This window comes from Fukomys damarensis, unplaced genomic scaffold (assembly GCF_012274545.1).
Source record: "Fukomys damarensis isolate Sample0158 unplaced genomic scaffold, DMR_v1.0_HiC HiC_scaffold_24, whole genome shotgun sequence".
Taxonomy (NCBI): Eukaryota; Metazoa; Chordata; class Mammalia; order Rodentia; family Bathyergidae; genus Fukomys; species Fukomys damarensis.
This window is the reverse complement of record NW_022900936.1, coordinates 69,733,207-69,752,900: the sequence shown is the minus strand read 5'-3', so window position 1 is coordinate 69,752,900 and position 19,694 is coordinate 69,733,207. Positions and strand designations below refer to the sequence as shown.

Genomic DNA, 19,694 nt, shown 5'->3' with positions numbered 1-19,694 from the left:
AAAAAAAAAAAAAAAGTGAACAAATGGATGGATGAGTTAATGATTAACAGAGTAGCTAGTGGGATGGACGGGACTGGTCCATGAATGAATGGATAGGTAGGTTGACAGATGGTTGGGGTAGGGAATGAGTAGAGGGCTGGATGGGTGAGTAGACAGGAGGTCATGTGGGTGATGGAAGACTGGATGGATAGATGAATAGGTAGGGGTGTGTGTATGAATGGGTGGGGCTGACAGACGGGTGGGTGATAGATGAATGATGAATAAATGATGGATAGATGAGTGAATAAGGAGATGGGGTTAAGGGATGAAGGACGAAGTGAATAAATGGGTAAACAGATAGGAGCATTGATAACTGAGTAGACAGACTGATAGATATGGTAGGTAACTGGCAAGTGGACAGATGACTGGGAAGGTGGAAGTATGGATGAAAGAATGAACTGATTTAATGATTTAAATGAATGATTTAATGATATAGACAGGTGGGGAGGTAGCTGGCTCAGTGGGTGCCTAGGTGGGTGAGTGAATGGGTAGACTGGAAGAGGGAAGGATGGGTGGATGAATGGACGAGAGGTTTATGGGTGGGTGGATGGTTTGATGGGTAGATGACTGGATGCGTGAGAGGACAGGAGGAAAGGTAAGCCAAGGATAGATGGAAGGCTGGGTAGATGGATGGACGGGTGGGTCAATGTGTATTTGTGAGGCCCTTGGCCGACTCACCACTAGGTTGCCAATGACCATAACAAGTAAGAAGACCAGCAGACATAACGACTGCCCAGAAACCTCCATGCAGTCCCACATGGTCTCGATCCACTCTCCACAGAGGATGCGGAAGATGATGAGGAACGCATGGAAGAAGTCCATCATGTGCCAGCGGGGCAGCAGGCCGGAGTCACTGATGCGGTGCCTCAGCTCTGAGTAGTTCTTGCCAAAGAGCTGCATGCCCACCACAGCAAAGATGAACACAATGATGGCCAACACCAGCGTCAGGTTCCCCAGCGCCCCCACTGAGTTCCCGATGATCTTGATGAGCGTGTTCAGGGTGGGCCAGGACTTGGCCAGCTTGAAGACCCGCAGCTGGTGAAGGAGGAATTGGAAGGGGCCTTGTGAGGCGCTTTGGCTCTTACTGCCCATGGACACCCTTATGCTCCACAGCTCTGGATCCAAAGCCCAAGAAAGCCTTGAGGTCACCAACACCAGTTTTTCCCCATTTTTGCAAGAGCACCACTATGGTTTCTCTGCATGGTCAGATGAGGCCTCATTGGACCCAGCCCTGGGGATCAGTTCAATATCTTCCACCTATCTCCCCAATTTAGACTCTCTCTCTGTCCCCACATCAGCTTGCTACCTGGCTCTGTCTTACTTCCTGGAACTGCCCAATAGCTTCTCCTGACCTGGAATGTCATTCCTTACAGACCCGTTCCCACCACCAGTCCTCAGGCCGGCAGCTCACACCATCTCTGACTCATTCGGTCCCCATCTTTTTTTTCACAGAGAAAGGGGGCAGGTGCTTAGCATTTCTTGAATACCTACTAGGAGCCAGGCCTGTGCTTAAAATAGATGAGCTCCTCCAGAGTCCTCCCAGGAACCACAGGAAGTTGGCACCATTACAACCTTGTCTGGCAAACGAAGAAGCCAACCCTTCGTGATGGCGGGGTTGGGACTAGAACCTATAGCCTGCACTTTCCACACTGCACAATCAGCCTTCCTTCCTTTGTCCCCAGTGGAACCATTCACAGTGCTCAGGACTGGCCCTGGGCAGCCTTACTTGACCACACCTCCAACCCCAAATCTTGACCCTGGGGGCATTTGGAGTGACACGGTGTCACCGGAGGCCTCCTGCATCAGCCACTGCCTGACAACAAGATCCTCGGGAGATCTGTGTGTGCATTAGTTCAAAACGCCTATCCTGCCTGCCTCACAAGCACAAGGTCCTGAGTTCAATCCTGGGTACCAAAATAAATAAATAAATAAATAAAAATAATAAAAGACGCTTATCCAGCATGCAGAGCCCTGCAGGAGCAGTTGGCAGACTTGGCTCCACCAGTTTCTTCCATGTGGCTCTGGGAAACTCCTTTCATCTCTTAGCCTTAGTCTCCTCATCTGTGAAACAGGGACGGAGAAGCACCAGATCCCCTGGACACCACCAGCGTTGGGCCAGGCGGTAAGAAACAACACTAGTTAAAGGCTCTGGGGTTCAGGCATGGCAGAACAAAGCAAAAGCGATGGAGGAGTGACCCCAGAAGAAGATGCACCCCACCTCCCTCCCCTCCCCGCTGCAGCAGGACCCATGGTACCAGGCGGAAGGAGCGCAGCACCGACAGGTTGCCCATGCGGGACAGGCCCAGCTCCATGAGACTAAGAATAACGATGATGCTGTCAAAGATGTTCCAGCCCTGCTGGAAGTAGTAGTAGGGGTCGAGGGCGATGATCTTGAAGGTCATTTCTGCTGTGAAGATCCCTGTGAAGACCTAAGGAGGGAGTGGGAATCAGGGTTCTGAAGTGTGTGCTGGAGGGACCCCGTGGCCAGCGAGGGCACCTGCTCCCGACTTGCTCTGGCAGGGTCTCCCTCCGGGGCTGCCACCTCTGACTGCACCCGGGCTCCCATGGCTCTTTTCTCCAGCCTGGTGCCCCAGCTCTCTCAGCTGCTTGTGTGCCATCAGCCTGGCCCCCAGAGACACCTCGGGCCTATCCTGGGGTCTATAGGGACCCCAGCTCCAGAGACTCCTGCAGCAGGGGAGACTGAGGCAGGTGATGACCTACCCCAGACTCTTTCCCACGGCGGGCTCCATGGGAAGTGCTCCTCTCCTATGCAAAATCCATGCATCTCCACACACGCCTGGCACACGTACTTAGGGCCTTTGCCCAAGCTGTCCCTGCTGTGTGAAAAGCCCTCCCTCCTTAATACAGGTCAGGCTTTTCCCACCATGATAACAACCAGCCAGTGTTTCTCCACAGCTGACGATGTGCTGAGCAGTGGGCCAGAATTCTTCACACACGTTATTTCATTTAGTCAAACAATCCGGTGGTGAAATTATAACTGTCCCCGTATGACAGATAAAGAAACTGAGGCACTGGAAGATGAAGTGGCTCTCTAGAGTTGACTTAGTGTTTTTGAGATCAGCAGAGCCAGTGCTGTCTCCAAGACTTAGAGCGTGCTCTCTCTGCTGGAGACCTTCCAGAGAGTGCAGAAGTTGGGCTGTGCCTGGCTTGTTGACTTATGAGCCCCATACTGTCTGGCTGGGCCTGCAATGTGGTGGACCTGGCAGCTATCACCACAGCCAGCTGTAGAAAGGGTGCCAATTGCTAAGACAGGGGCATGGTGCCAGAGGAAGGGCTGTCTGGTGAGCACATGGCTGGCTGGAAGCCAGGGCTATACATGGGCTTCTTGGGAATGGTGAAGAGCTGGGGCTGTTCTGAGGGCAGGAAGGAGATATTCAGGGTCTTCTGGAGGGGAAGGCTGTGTGTGGAGAGAACTGGGTGCCTCTGGGAGTGGTGCCAGACCTGCAGCAGCCATGAAGATATGGGAGTTGGAGACAGGCATGGCTGTGGTACCTCGCTGGGATCAGCAATCAGAAGAAACCGGAATCTGTGTTTTGGCCAGATTCCCAGGCCATGTGAAGTTTAAGAAGTGCTTCTTTGGAGCAGGTGTACTCTGGGATCACCTAGGGAGTCCTGAAATTGCCAATGCCTGTATCCTACCAGAGATTCCAGGTAAACTGGACTGGAGGGAGCTCTGTGGTAGAGAGTTTTAAAGGCCTCTCAGGAGACTCTAACATGCACATAAACTTGAGGATGTGAAGTCTGGTACCAGATCTGCTCCTTTCACAGAATCACTGAGATTTTAAGGCCATGTATTCCCAGATGGGCATCTAACCTTTTGGCTTGCCTGGGAGCACTGGTGAAGTATTGTCTTGGGCCATGTATTAAAATATATAAAACAGTTAATGCATATACACAACAAAACTTCCTTCTTTTGGGAGAGGGGATTGAACCTAGGGCCTAGGCACTGAGCTACATCCCCAGCCATTTTAAAATGTTGAGACAAATTCTTACTAAGTTGCTAAACTGTTCAGCTAAAAATTGTGATCTTTCTGCCTCGGCCTCCTGGAGGTCTGGGATTACAGGTGTGTGCCACCATACCCAGCTTTGTATTTTTATATTTTTATATAAACAACACTAATAAGAAAGAGAGCCAGTGGCACACAGGCTGTGGGCTGGACATGCCTCTTAAACTTTCAAACCTGCAGAGAACAAAGTTGGGTCTGCCATTGTGAGATGCTGAGCCAATCTCTCCATCTCTCTGAGCCTTGAATGCCCCTCTGTGTGGTGGTGGTGGGGGCACTAATAACTCCACAGGTGTTTCTAAGCGTCACAGCTAATGGATGCTGGGCAAGACAGTGATGATTATTACCATCAACAACATTTACCCTGGCTGCTGAGCCTGGCCAAAAGCACCAGACCCGAGCAGGGGCTGCTGAAGACACAAGAAGATACATATATCTGGCAGGGCTCTGGGCATGGAGACCCACTTCCTCTACCTCCTGACAGGAGGTCCACCAGCAGGGCTAATGGCTTCCCTAGGACGGGGACCATCTGGGGCACCCCAAACGCTCTTGAACTTGCCATGTGCCTGTAGTGGAATCATACTCTACATGCTGTAAACCTGCACTTAAAACACAACACCCCGGGGCTGGAGATTTAGCTCAGTGGTTCCACCGCCTGCCTTGAAAACACAAGGACCACAGTTCGATCCTCGGTACCAGAAAACGAACAAACAAATAAAACACAACACCCTCTGAACATCCTTCCATGCTAATTACAGTCTTCAGCATCATTTTCCTTTTTAAAAAATTTTAACAGTTGAGGCATATTCCTCTGTGCAGATATGCCATAACTAGTTTAACCAATTCTCTGAGATAGGCATTTTCTATATCAAAACATTGCCGCCATAATAAATACCATGTTACATACTTGTCTTAAAATAACCTGTCCTGGAAATGGAATTGTACAGTCCATGATCATTTTTAGAGATTCTGGTACATGGCTAAATGAACCTCTTAACCAATCCCAGCAGATGAATGTAACCACCTGGCTCTTACTATGCTAATACTGGGTATTCAATTCCTACTACCTTTTCTAATTCAATAGGACATGGAGGTTTTATTGGCCATTTCTTTGTTTTTTGTATTTTCTTCTGTAAACTCGCCATTCATGTTTTCTGCTTTTTTTATTTTTTTGGTTTAGGTACCGAGAATTGAACTTGGGACCTTGAGTTTGAGAGGCAGGTGGTGGAACCACTGAGATAAATTCCAGGCCCCTTTTCTGCTTATTATTCTATTAGGGTGTTTACTTTTTAAGAATTTTCTATAAATACAGTTTAGGGCTGTTATCCTTCAGTCTACTGTACAAATTGCCATGACATTCCTGGTTTGTCACATATCTTTATTGAGTTTAAGTTAAAAAATTTAAGAAGATATACTTTAAGTATAGATAATATAATGTGTTCCTTTTAACTACCACAAACTCTACCAAATGTTAACATTTTGCCATTTGTTTCAAGTGCTGTTTTATTTTTCCTCACAAACTAATACAAGTAAAGACTTAAGCAAATATTTGCTATATGCCAGGGATTGTTCTAGTGTTTACACAAATTAAATAATTTAACCCTATCATGTATGTACTGCTTATGATCTCCATTTTATGGTAACAGGGAAGTCAAGTCGCACATCCAAAATGGTGGCTTCCATGCTTACGCTTTACCCATCACGTGTTGCCAAGAGAAAGAGGAAGCTGCTCATAGTGCTACATTCATTGCAAGGCGACCACCACTCCAGATTCGATGTTCATTGTTCCTATGCTGTCCATGTTATGTTTTAGTACATATGGCAATACATGGTATTTGTGTGTTATTTTAAGCTTTATAGAAATGGGCTCTGCTGTTTGTGCTTGCTTTTCAAGTTCCTTGTATTCGGAACATCAAGTTTATGAGATTTATCCACTATGATACATGTAAATGCATATGTATTCCAGTTGCATGCCTTTCAATGCAGCATGTTGTTGTATGAATATACCACTATTTTTTATCCGTCTCTTATGGATGGCTGGAAATTTATGCTGACTCTACTTTTTGTTACAATTGACAAGTTTCCTTGTGCCAACGTGTGACACTGTACTATGAATATGGATAGGCAGTTGTCAGGGGGGTGGTACCCAACCTATACTCTTGCAAACCGTGACTTCCCACTGTTCCACATCCTTGCCAACCATAATTTAGTTTTAATTCTGCTAGGGGTGAGAAATAGTATCTCAATATTGCTTTAATTTTCCTCTTTCTGTTTCTCTTTATTTGCTTATAACCATCTTAATTTCTTCTCTCATGCTTTGTCTTATCACTTCTGTCCACTGCGGTGCTTGCGTTATTACCTCTGGATTGTACTCTTTCTTCCTGATGTGCATGGGTTCAACATTGTATGGAGTCTATGTCTTTATTTTATTTTATTTTTATATATGCTTTTTGTTACCGGGATTGAATTCAGGACCTTGTGCTTGCGAGGCAGGCAGCAGAACCACTGAGCTAAATCCTTGGCCATAGAGTCTATGTCTTTATAGTTAAATACTTTTCATAATGTCAATTTCCAGTTTTGGGGAGGGATTTAACTTAGTTTACAGTATCCTCTGTTGTGCAAATCTGGTGAATTTCAACACAGATAAACTTAGCAATCTTTTCTTTCATGGAATAAATGTTTCAATTTCTTAGTTAAATCCAATTTGTCTATACATAGGTCATAAGTAGGGTATGAGGTAGGGATATACATTTATTTTCTTTTATAAACATAACCATTCTTTCCAGCATCTTTTATGGGATAATCATACTTTTCCTACTGGTTTATAATATCATTTATGTTATTTATCAACTCTCCAAATATGGCTTGTTCTATTTCTGGAAACTCAATTGCACAGCACAGGTCCATTTTTCTATCTCTATAACAATGCTATATGCCAGGAATTGTTCTCATGTTTTACATAAACTAAATCATGTTACCTCATAATACATGTAATGCTTATTATCTCTATTTTATAGATAGAGACAGGGAAGTCAAGTCACAGACCCAAATGGTTTTCTAGAAATACTATATATAAATAAATACTATATTTTTTTTGTTTTATAATATATACCTCAATATATGGTAGTAAATTCTTCACCATATTCTTTAATTTACTTTAAGATTTACTTTTCTATGTGAATTCTAGAATCAGAATTAACCAAGTTCTGTGAAAAAGTGTTGAGAATTGGATTGGAATTATACTGAACTTACAGGTTAATTTGGGAAGAATTAATTTTTCTACAATATTAAGAATTCCATCCATAGAAATGGCACATGTCTATTCATTTGTCTTCTTTTTCCTATAGTTTCATATTTTTATTTAAAATGCATATGTCTCTTGTTATATTTATTACTAGATTTCTCATTTTTAATTGAAATTGTGTTCACTTTTCAAAATTAATCTTTCCAAATCATTGTCAACAGTGACTAGCTGCCAATTTGTCGACTGAGCCTGTACACCCTAATAGTGGGTAACTCTCTTATGAGTTCTAAAGGCCTCTTATAGATTTTATTGGATTACCTACAAAGACAACAGCATAAACTGGAAAATAATGTCAAATCATTTTTCCTTCCATCTTGTTTCCTTTAGATCCTTAGATCTAAATTTATATTTATTTACTGATCGTTTCAGCTGTACTGAACTTCAATGCATTTATTTTTCATTTCTAAAGGTCTTCTTTGGTCCCTTTTCAAAGTTGTCTTATTCCTTTTTTAATTATTTCCTTCTTTTGCATCTTCAGTTATTAAAAACATTCTTGTTTTAGCATCTCTATCCAACAATTTTGTATGTCACTTTTAAGAGGTTAAGCCTGACATATGTGTGAGTGTGTGTGTGTGTGTGTGTGTGTGTGTGTGTGTGTGTGTCTACGGGTGTGTATTTGCTCACTGTTTTTCATGGTAGAATATCTTCCTGTATAGTTTTTAATTGGGGGAATCCAGTTTGGCTTATCTTAAAGATGTCTCTTTCCTTAGAAGTTCTTTGTTTACCTCTTGTGGGGCCCCAAAACATCACCCCATGATCACTTTACATGCTAATACTTTAGGCATAGGCTGAATCTGAAATCTATATAAGGCCACCTTCACTGTCACAAGCTTCCTGAGGTTATCGCTTTTCCCTCTCTGGCTCTGGCTTAGATCAAGCTTTTTCATCACTTCGCAGTGTCTGTGTGTAGGTTCTTCTGGTTTGCCATTTTCCTGGCCGTGGCTGGTTGTATGGGGGGAGTCTGGCCCCTTTTCCTCCCTTCCTCTTGCTTGCACTCTGGTCATGTGATGATGCAAGAAGAAGGCTCTCACCAGATGTGGCCCCCGATCTTAATTCTCAGCCTTAAGAACCATGAGCCAATAAAATTCCGTTGTCTATCAGTCACCTAGCCTGTAGTCTTCTGTGACAGCAGCAGAAAACAGAACAAAGCCGCCATATTTTTGTAGGGCTACCCCATTACTACTCCCATGCCCTTTGTGCCATGCTCATGAAAACCCAAGCCTCCAGATCACCCAAATCATTACCCTCACCCTCTGCCCAGGGCTACTGTAGAAACATTTCACATGCTTACTGCTAGGGTTTTCCGCAAGAGACTTCTCAGGTTATTCTGTCCACAGTGTCTTTGGGAACTGAAGTTTCATTTGCCTTTCATCTTGCTTGTGTGATGGACTAAAAAGTTAGTCAAGTGTATCCGTCTTCTCCTTTACAGAATTTGGCTTTAGAGATGTACTTAGAAAGGATTGCCCCATACCAAAGTTATTACCCTTGCTTATTGTTGTGGTTTTGTTTCTTTATATTTAGTATTTAAGCCACTAGAATACATTAAATGCAAGAAAATAAAAATCTTACATATTATCAATAAAGCTATCCAAACAACAAAATATACTTATAATCCTACTGTATCAATCACTTTTTTGGGGGTACCAGAGATCAAACTTGGGACTTTGAGCTCGCGAAGCAGGTGGCAGAACCACTAAATCCCTGGCCCTCAATCACCTTTTATTGAAACCAAGTCCCAGACTTAGTACAACTGCTATCCAACCACAACTTGGTGGCCCCCTGCTCTTTACCACACCTGATTGCTGCTCAGGCCAGCTTGGCACTGACATTTCAATAAATGCAAACCTCACATAACCACCATCGAAGACCACCCAGCGCCCTGCAGTGCCATGAGACTCCTGCAGACTGAGATGCACCTTTCCGTTCAGTTTGCATAGACAAAGAAAGGACAAGAAGATTACAGCCAGTGGGGTATTAGAGACAAAAAGTGAACACACTCTGCAAAGAACTATCTAGAGTCCTGGGTTTGGAGAGTAATAGAAGGAGAAAATGCTCACAACCCACAGCAGGGGAGACCCACCTGTCTGTAGGGGCAGCCCGAAACAGCTTAGACTGAATGCCCAGGGCTCTCTCTGCCAGCCTCCGTAGTGATCCCAGGAGCTCCTTCCCAAGGCAGAGGGCTCAGTCCTGCCCTAGGGTCCGCTGGAGAGGGGCTGGCACAGTGTTTACCAGGATGAAGCCAATATGGCCAGTGCCCAGGAGTTAGGAGACAGTGGCTACATACCTAAATTTCCCCACTATGTTACTCCTCCTAGCTCTGGGCCTCAGTTTCCCTATTTGTACAACAAGGCTAGATTTGGCCTCAAGAAAAGAAAATTAGAATTAGAACTCAAACATTTTGACTTCTAGGGTTGGTGTAACAACAACAATAATACCCACAACTATCATTTGTTCTGAGTGCTTATTGTTTAGCAAACCCTAAGTGAAGCACATTACACGTATTATCTTATTCAGTCCTCATTAGCTTCCTATGAGGTTAATATTGCCACACTAATTTTATATTTATTAAATTCAACAAATATTTATTGTACCAATTGCGGACAGTGAGTAATTTACTTGAGGCCTTAGAGTAGGAGCTGGCTCAGAATTCAAATCTGGCTGTGCCTGATTTCCATACTCGCTCTGTCTAACTATCCACTCGTCCAACCATGCTCCTCCTCCCACTCTCTGTTTAACCGTTTGCCCACTTGTCCCCCACCCAACAACACGAATGCTCATCTCTGCAAGACTGGCCGTCCGAGAATGGCCTCTTCCTGTGGGCACCCTTTCCTCCATCTACTCACTACAAAACCCTACCTCTGCACACACACATTTCAGGCTTAGCCCCAGCTCACTTTTGCTTCCCAGTCTTTGGGTACCTTTGTATACTCTTGCTACACCAGCTGGCCAAGAGCCCCTCGCCCCAGGACACCGACCAGAGAGCCTGCAGCAGGCAGCCCTTACCAAGTTTCCAACCTGCAGCATCTCCTCGAACTCGCTCGTCATGTTGTAGTGCTCCAGCGCCATGAAGAGCGTGTTGAGCACGATGCACATGGTGATGGTGAGGTCAGCGAACGGGTCCATGACCACGAACTTCACTTTCTGCTTAATGGACATCCACAGAGGACAGCACTCCCAGATCAGGTAGCGCTCAGCAAAGCGGTTCCAGCACGGGGGGCACTTGCGGTGAGACTCCTCCAACTCTGAGGGTGCAGCGAGCAATTAGCAGGGTTTCTGTTGATGGAGTCCTGCATATCTCGTGGGACTCCTGGGGAGTGCACGGGGTGGCTACCTGACAGTGAGGCTGTGAGTGTGGCAGGAAGGCCGAGGGAACGGGCAGGCTGTCGTCCTACTCAGGCAATGAAGAAGAGGGCCAGAGGGGCAGAGGGCAAGAAGAATGCTCGGAAAACTGGACACAGGACAGATGAGGACAAATTCAGGCTCATTTGAGCGAGCAGACCTGGGGATGTGTGGAGGGAATGGACAGCTGTGGGGCAGGAAGGTTCATGTATGAGGACACCCAGGACAGAGTAGGAAGGAACAGGTAAGGACATGTGGGGGAGCGGTGGCTGGACAGTGTAAGCCGTGAGTATACCCCTGGGACAGGAGAGAACAAGATGGGGTGCCCAGTTTGGGTCACCTAAGGAGGGATAGGCTGTGGGATGCCTGGGGACCAGGTAGGGTAGGAAGGGAATAAGCTGGGGAAAGGAGAAGTGAGAGGGAGAAGGGCAGGGACGCCCATGGTAGCCAAGGTACAAGGAGGATGCCCACGGGGCTGGCCCAGAGGTGGGGGCCTGGAGCAGAGGAGAGGAGTGTCTGGAGAGCGCAGGGGTACTGACCTTCCAGGGCGCTGGTGAGGACGCTGGCTGCGCTGAGCGCTCGCTGCCGTGCTCCCGGCTCCTCGAAGCCATCTGCACATGGAGCCTGCGGGGTCAGCATCTGGGCCCCACCTGGCTCCTCTGAAGGTGTGGTCTGGGTACAACCGGGAGACAGGGGTCAGCCTGGCCCCGTTGGGGCTGGAGTGGCTCACCCAGGCTCAGGCCGGGAAGGCCACAGCGGGGACAGGGAAAGTCTCGATAGCACACTGGGTGCTGGGCTGAGAGAAGCTAAACTGGAGTCTCTCTCAGCTAAGAAGCCCCTACTCCTGGCCATCATCATCCCCTTCATTTTCTTTTCTTTGTCACCCCTCTCACTGGCAGTCATTCTTGAGCATGGCCAGGAAAGTACATGCATCACACAGGTTCCTCCTGCTCAGGTGATGCTATATAAATGAGTACGTACAAAAAATGAATGGCCCTGTGGTCTTAGTTGACCACAAGCTCCCTAGAGAGACCTGAAAACAAAACAAAACAAAAACCTAACAGGCTCTAAGATACTAACAGAAGCACAGAGCACCGTGCTTATGTGGCTGGTGGGAGGCCATGACTTTTGTGGAGGCAGTTTGGCCGTATCTACCAGGAAAAGTTTAAATTGGTCCTGTAATTCCTAGTCTAGTAATCTAACTTCATAAATAATTATACACACGCACCAAAAATACACATAAATGAGGCCCATCGCAGTGCTGTGCCTAATACCATCAAAACAAGCAATCGATAGGAAGAATATTAAAATGAATTATAGATTCAACTCAACTCTGGACCTTTACAGACACTATAACGAGCACAAGGTGGTTCCACATATGCTCCCGTGGGAATAGCTCAAGACAAACAGCTGAAGATGGGAGACAGAGTTCTCGAAGAGATGCACTGAATTGCCAATGTGGGTATATCTGGGAAACTGGGGTTGGGGAGACAAAAAAGCGGAGAAGTCCCCTTTTCATTTTATGTACTTGTGCACTGTGGGTTTGTCTCCAGTGTGCACACGTCAATCTTATAAAAACAAGGGCCACGCCTGCGAGCAGAGGTTGGCATGGGCTGTGAGGGGCCACAGGCTGGCGTTCCCTAGACTCTAGCTGAGCACACCCAGAAGCGAGGAGGGACAGGAGAGCTGTGTTAGCAGCCTGTGTGGCCATGGCCCGTGCTTCTAAGCTGGAGAAGGCTCTCGGTGTGCATTTGTGAGCTAGGATCCTGTTATGGTTGGGGTCTAGATGTTCCGCCAAAGCCTCATGGGGTCATAGGCTGGATCTAGCGTGTGTGAAGCCAGAATTGATTCAGGGTACAATGTTAGGCTCAAGGGCACAAGGATTAAGCATCTGAGTGCTACTGGCTAAGTAGTCTGAATAAGATTAAAGGGGCAGAGAGACACTGTTAACTCTCTTGTTACCCTTGCTGCCTTGTGTGTGCCATGTTGTTTCTTCTCTGTGGTGCCTGTTTGCCATCCCTGCTTTGGAGCCGGCCATATGGACTGAACCTCTACGAACTGTGAGCCAAATAAACCCCTTCCCTTTTAACTTTGGGTGTTGGGTATTTTGTCTCAGCACTGAGACAAAGAGTAACTAACACAGGTCTGAATCTGAGACGTCCCCCAAGGCCCACACCTAAGGCTTGGGCACCAGTGTGGGGTGCTACCAGAAGGCGGTGCCAACTTTAGGAGGTGGGGCCTGATGGAGGAAATCGGTCAGGGCTGTGCCCGGAAGGGTATCTCAAGGACCTCTCTCAACCCACCCCCGCCCACCATCTACGATAGGCTGGGTTACTCCTGAGTGAGTATTTTCTTTCTCTCCTGCTCCAGGTGAGAGAGTCCCCTGCCCCTGACCGCGAACTTGCTTTGGCTGAAGGCTACAAAGTGACATGAGGATAGATGCCCAACGTACTAGTGCTGTTTGCCTTTCCCATGTGCTCTAGAACCCTCTGTGAAAGAGCTTCCCTCTCAGCCTGGGCCTCAGGACAAACCCAGCGGAGCAGCCCTGGCCTAACTCACTGTGTGGAGCAGGCCCAGCTGAGCCCTGCTCCGATCCACCGGGTCACATACCCAAGAACTAAGGCCTACGGTTAGCCCCTGACTCCTGGGATGGTTCGCCACACAGCGTTACTGTGGCAATAGTTGACTGATACACCATCCTCGTATACACCATCATCATGATGATGATTCACCATCATCATCTCTTTCCCAAGACTACTGCATCAGCCTCCTAACCGGCCCTTTCTCTATATTCTCTACAGAGCAGAAAGGGATGCACTCAAAAAGCAAATGAGGTAATATAACTCCTTGTTGAGCAGCTCCCTCTCCCTACTGCTCCCAGTTTACTCAGAGTACATCCCAAATTTTACGTACCTACAGGGCTTGTCTAGTACAAAGCGTAGCTCTCCAAACTCTGTTCCTGTTTCTCCCTCCTGTACCACTCTGGCCTGGTAGTTGGGGCCAGAGCTGCAGGCCCTCTCACCCCATTCATCCTCAGGCCTTATCCTGTCCCTCTGCTGAACTCTTTTCCTCCATGTATTTGTGGCAGGCTCCCTAAAATCACTTGTCAATTTTAATGTCTTTTAGGAAGGCCCTCCCTGAGTGTGCTGACAGCTCTCATCCTCAGTCCTCCCCAGCATGGCCCTGCTGCTACGTGAACGTATTTATCAGTCCACTGTCTCCAAGACTGCCAGGCAAACTCTACCCAGCTGGGGTCAGGTCTGTCTGTTCACTGCTATCACTCTGGAGCCTCAGCTGGGCACTCAGCAGAGCAGGGTGGTACCAAAAGAGCACTGGGTAGAGGAATAAATACTCAGAAGTCTCAGCTCAGGTCAGAGATCCAGCTCTGCCCCTACCTTGCTAGATGACCAGGGAGAGTGAAGCTGGAGGGAGAATGTGTGAAGGGAGAAAGAGAATGGATGGCTGTCCAGCGTGTTTCCCCTTCCACTTGGCCCTCTAGGTCCGGGCACTGTGGTGAAGTTGGGGGACAAAGGACCTCTGCAGCTGTCCCCCCCAGGGTGGCTACTCTGCAGAGGGCTTTCTTCTGGCTCAGCCCTTCCTCCCCTCCCGAGCGGACTGGGTGCCCTTGTGAGGCGACATTGCAGACACTGCCGTGTTGCAGGCTCAAGCTGGATCCGGCGGAGGCGGGGAAGGCTCTCCCAGGGGCCTACAGCTTGCTAATCTCTTTGACTTTTCAAATGTCTCCATCTTGGTCCATAATTCCTTTAACTTTGCAAATGACCTGGTCTTGGCCTGCTAATCCCTTTAAGGTTATGAATGGGCCCTACAGAAGTGAGAAGGGCTGAAGTCAGAGTTCCCGGTAATGAAGTGTTTGAACTTGCGTTCCTCCCCGACATGTGCAGCACAATGAGATGACTGTCTGCCTAATGAGATTAGGAAATTCTATTAGTACTCCTGGCTGCTGACCTGCTCCCCAGGCAGAGGCTCCAGAGCAGACCTGCTTGGTTCAGTGGCCCTGGAAGCTAGACAGCTGCTCTCCAGGTAGTGGGGTCTTCTCCCCACTGCACAAGGTTCCCCTTTCACACCTGCTCCAGAGGACTCAAGGGTCCCCTTGAGCCTGCAACGCCCCATACCCAAGAAGTCTGTCCTAAATAACACCAATGATTGCTCAAAACTTGACACTGAGGCAAGTTTCGGCCTCAATACGGGACTGTTTTAACTCACCTGGTCCTTACCACAGCCTGCTGATATATTAATTTTACTCCCTCTTTATGGATGAGGAAACTCAGGCATGAGAAGGTCAAGTAACCTGTACAGAGTCCCACAGCTACGGTGAGCTGGTGGGGGCACCGGAGGCCATGCACTCTGCCTGCCTGACCAAGCTGCCGGCTCCTCAGAAGCTGCCCACCTTCCTCGCTGAGCTCAGCTCTCTCCTGGGGGCGCTGCTGTGGCATGGTGTTGGGTTGGGGTCAGCAAGGACACCTGACAGCTGATGGGCAGTCTTTGGTCTTTACCAATCTACTGGGTGCCAAAGCTCTGGTTGGCCCTTCATGGTTGAGGCAGTCCTGCGCCATGGTCTTTCTGACACTAACTCCGACTGCTCCTCTGCTCTCTCTGTTTCAGGTACGCTGACCTTACGGCTCAGAAATCCAAGTCATGCTGGATGTAGTGGCATAAACCTATAATCCCAGTATTCAGCAGGCTGAGGCAGGAGGATCAAGAGCTTGAGGCCAGCCTGGGCAACATGGTGAGACCCTGTCTCAGAAAACTAAACCAAACCAAACCACACCAAACCAAAGGGTAGGCATGTTCCTGCTTTTCTCTCCACCTAGAACAAGCTCCTGATGGTAGTGATAGATGTGACTAGGCTGCTTTAACAACACTGACACATTCATGCATGTCCTCAGGGCCTTACCCAGGTGAAGCCTCACCATCCTGGCCACTGTCCCAAGTTGAGTATTTTCCACCCAATTTACAGACGAGAGGCTTGAGGTACACTACCCCTTCTAGTTTCAGAAAGAAGCTTGGCACCTAGTCTCCTTCTGTCTTTGCTAACAGGTCTGCTAACAAGTAGGGAATCCTTCCTTCCTTTTCTTGCTCTCATCCCCATGGCACTTATTTCTTGGGCCGACACTGAGTTACCAGTTGTTAAAGTGCTGGAGTATTTTTAACTTGGTGAGTAGAGGTGCCTAGACTCCTTCACATTCCCTCACCTCCTTGGCATCTTCTCCCAAGCCCCCTGGGTTGCTGCCCACGAGCCTACATGGCACAGGGCCTTGGGCACACTCGATGCTGTTAACAGGGCATCTCAGTGCCTGTGCCTCCGCAGCCGGGAACATTTAGCCACCAGCCCCTCTCCTCCCCACCGCACACCTCATACACCTCTACACATGCTCTTTCTCCTTTCCTGATTTTTGTCGTTCTGCCTCTATCAGCACGGAAGCTCTGTAAGGCCACAGGTTGTTGAAGTGAAGCACACGATAGGTGCTCAATTTTCAGGTGAATATTTCCAGGCCTGGCACTGAAGGCCAGGTAGGAAGCCCAGGTCTACTCTGCGGGCTGGCTCACCGTGTCCGGGGGGTGCTCCAGCATCATGGGGCGGAGGAGGCGGCTCCCTGGGGACATGGCCTCGGTGTCACCAGCCCCCAGCAAGGAGACCACCCCATTGCAGTCCACAGCACTGTTTCTTTTGCTGTTGAGGACATGGCTAGGAGCAGAGGTTCCAGGACTGGGCTGTCCCTGGGCAGTGGACCAGCGCAGGGGCCAGGGCACCAGCAGGGATGTGCGGTGGCTCTCACTGTCCCCTGCTGTGCTGTTCTCATCATCTGCAAAGTCGGTCTCGGACCCCAGGTCCCAACGGCGGAAGGTGAAAATGCTCCCTCGGCTGGAGCGTGGTTTCACTGACGTCCTGCTGAGGCTGAGGCGACTCTGAGGGCACAGGGAGGGGCGGTGTGGCCCAGCTCAGCCTCCTGGAGCACTGAGGGCCTCTGCTAGTCACACAGGAACCAAGTGGGCTGAGCCAGAGGGGCTTGGGAGAAGGGGTGTCCTGTACCTTCTGGCATTGCAAATCCATGCCTCTGGGGCCTTGACCCCTATGCCATCTGGGTGCAGAGGCTGGCCTGGAGTGGGGGAGGCAGGGCCCCTGATGTCATAGATAGTCTGGCCCAAGCATCTGGAGTACTCAGCCATCCCCTGGACTCACATGGGCATGTTCCAGGGCTCTTGGGGTGGCCCTAGCCCCAGCCCCCATTCAGTGAGATAGCTCAGGGCTATCAGGACACCCAAACCCATACTGCCCCTCCTCCACTCTAAGAAAATATGGGAAACAGGAGGGGCTGGGAGGAGTTCAAGGAAGCCTTCCTTGGAGAGCAACTTCGGGGCTCTGACTGTACCAGGGGCCTGGCACAATGGGCTATGTATACCAGACCCACCCTGAGAAAGTCAGGAACACGTGTGGGGATTACCATTGCTCTGGGACCATCTTCTGAGTCAGACTTGGGAAACCGCTCATCTCCACAGTCCTCTGTTCCCGAAGACATTCGTTTTCTCCTCTTGCTTCTTCTCCCGTGGTTGACTACTGGGGCCAGAGGGGACATCTCCAAGGAGCTACGGGACACAGTATCCACACCCCTGATGGTGAGGGCCTGGAAGAGGGTGGAGGGAGAAATGTCTCAGTCACTGAGAGATTAGGCAGGCCAGGCCAGGCCCCTCACACCGTTTGTAAGTGGACTTGCACATATCCAAAATGAGGGCATCACGGAGATACTCTTAGACAGAATCCTGTTTTGAGAAAGAACAAGATTCTAGAGGGAAAAGAGTGACTAAAGTGGGCAGCCGTTGGAAGAGAGGAGTGTGTGACACAGTTGCGGGGGTGTTGGGGGCGGTGGTGGTTGATGAGCAGGGGAAATAGCAGAGCTAAAGGTTCAGCTGGGCATAAGGTACTGGAGTAGGTGGTGTGGGGCAGCAGGAAGAACCAATGGATGTCTACAGTCTGGCTTCTAATTGCTGGCTCTGTGATGGCCTCCAGTGTCCACCATATCAGGGGCTGTGGGTGGCCAGGGTAGCACTGCCAGCATCCCTTTTCTGAATTGGCTCAGGTCTCTGACCTGGGAGCTTCCTTCCAGAAGGCATCTCTTGACCAGGATAAAATTTTTTTTTTTTTTGGTACCGGGGATTGAACTCGGGTCCTTGCGCTTGCGAGGCAGGCCACTGAACCGCTGAGCTAAATCCCCAGCCCCACTGACCAGGATAAATTGAATCCATGGACATCCGGATGTCTTTTGTCCAGCAAATGCTCACAAGGACTACCTCCACCTGGGAGTCCCCACCTTCACCCAGCACGTGACATTCTTACCCAGGTGGCTCCACTTTTGCCTGGAAAATACAAGGACCACAGGGAACAACTCAAGGGCTCACTTGAGCCCACGTCACCCTCACTTTTACCAACAGAGACCTCATGGACAGGCAGTCTTTGGCCAGCAGATTCTAAATTTTTACCCAGCAGACACCATATCTATAGGAAATACCTTCGTCCAGAAGACAGCGTCTTTCCCCAGCCTGTACCACCCCTCCAGGCACCCTGCAGTCAGATGAGGGGCTGGCTTGGAGGCTCCTTCTCTGTACGGTTCACCTACCTCATGCTCTTTCTTGAGCATCTCCATGGCCTCCTGGAAGCGCTTTTCCTTCTCCTCCGTCTCTGCAATAGTGGCTTGGTTCTGTTCCTCGTAGGCCATGGCAACCACAGCCAGGATCAGGTTCACCAGGTAGAAGGAGCCCAGGAAGATGACAAGCATGAAAAATATCATGTAGATCTTCCCTGCGGACCTCAGGGTCTGGAGGGGCAAGGAGGCAGAGGTCATCTTCCTTAGGTCCCTCTGGGTCATGGCATTTCCAAGTGTCCAGTGTGGCAGCACCTGAACCAAGCCTGGCCGGGGGCACAGAGCACGCCCGGTGTGGGCTCACAGACAAGAGTCCCACGTCGAGGGAGGCAGAGTGCCACCTAGCCAGGGAGTATGTTGTGCCCACAGAGGAACACACGCTAGTCTGTGGGACAGAGGACTGTCCCACTCACAGAACAGAAAGCTTCCTACGTGAAAGGACGGGTACGTGGGCATCAGAGAAAGGAAGTTTCTCGTTAACTCCTCTCCCTCAAATGCAAGAGCCTTTGGCCCAGTTCCTTCCACAGCTCTCACCAATGGGGAGCAGCTGGGACCGCATCTGGCGAGTCCTGGGTCCTGAGCCCATGCCTGGCATCCTCTGCGTGCCTGGGCATCCACATACCTGCTGGTAGAGGCGCTCCCAGCAGTCCTGTGTCATCAGGCGGAAGAGTGCGAGGAAGGCCCAGGCGAAGGAGTCGAAGCTGGTGTAGCCGTGGTCAGGGTTCTCGCCTGCCTTTAGGCACCGGTAGCCCTCAGGACATGTCCTGTGGCCAGACATTCATGCTCCAGCCTGGGCTGTAAGGCATCCTCTGCCCTTGGGCCCCCACCAGGCCTGGCTCGTCTCACTGGGTAGCCCAGCATATGCCCCACTGCTGGGTCCTGCCTCCAGGTCTGGGTTCCAAGGCTCCCATCTTCCTCTTCTCTCTACTTATATCCTCCAAGGCCTGTATCCAGCTCCTCCAGACCACACTCAGCTGCTGTCTGAGCTGTTTCACTCCATGGAGAGGAAGCACCCAGGTCTGGCACATGCTCCTGGGCAGGGCCGTGGGTGGAGGGATGATGCTGCTAGGGATACGTCTAGAGAGTGTGACCATCTGCACTACCTCAGAGAGCCACATGTCAGTGAGGCAGAGCCACCGCTTACGGAGTTGGAGGTGTGTGTGTGTGAGGGGTGCTTGACAAGCAGGAAAATGTGGCTGAGGGGCCTCTGTGCCACCTAATGCCCTAAAACCTCCAGTCAATCTTCAGCAGCAGGAAGGAGGTGGCAAACGGGCTCTGGAATTTCATATCCAGACATGTGGGAACAGAACTCCACAGTGCCCCTTGCCC

At 49.2% G+C, this 19,694-nt stretch overlaps 1 protein-coding gene across 6 annotated transcripts in view; it reads right to left on the bottom strand.

The window, feature by feature from the left end:
- Scn5a (sodium voltage-gated channel alpha subunit 5) overlaps positions 1-19,694 on the bottom strand; it is a 74,438-nt gene that overhangs the window by 33,321 nt on the left and 21,423 nt on the right. For all 6 annotated transcript variants that reach the window (XM_010618555.3, XM_010618564.3, XM_010618571.3 and 3 more), the window contains exons 8-15: positions 18,988-19,129; positions 18,342-18,539; positions 17,172-17,351; positions 16,276-16,635; positions 11,247-11,379; positions 10,372-10,610; positions 2,295-2,468; positions 718-1,074 (exon numbers count right to left, since the gene is read on the bottom strand). In XM_010618555.3, coding sequence (XP_010616857.1) covers positions 718-1,074; positions 2,295-2,468; positions 10,372-10,610; positions 11,247-11,379; positions 16,276-16,635; positions 17,172-17,351; positions 18,342-18,539; positions 18,988-19,129 — 1,783 coding nt within the window. The remainder of the gene's footprint in view (positions 1-717; positions 1,075-2,294; positions 2,469-10,371; positions 10,611-11,246; positions 11,380-16,275; positions 16,636-17,171; positions 17,352-18,341; positions 18,540-18,987; positions 19,130-19,694) is intronic.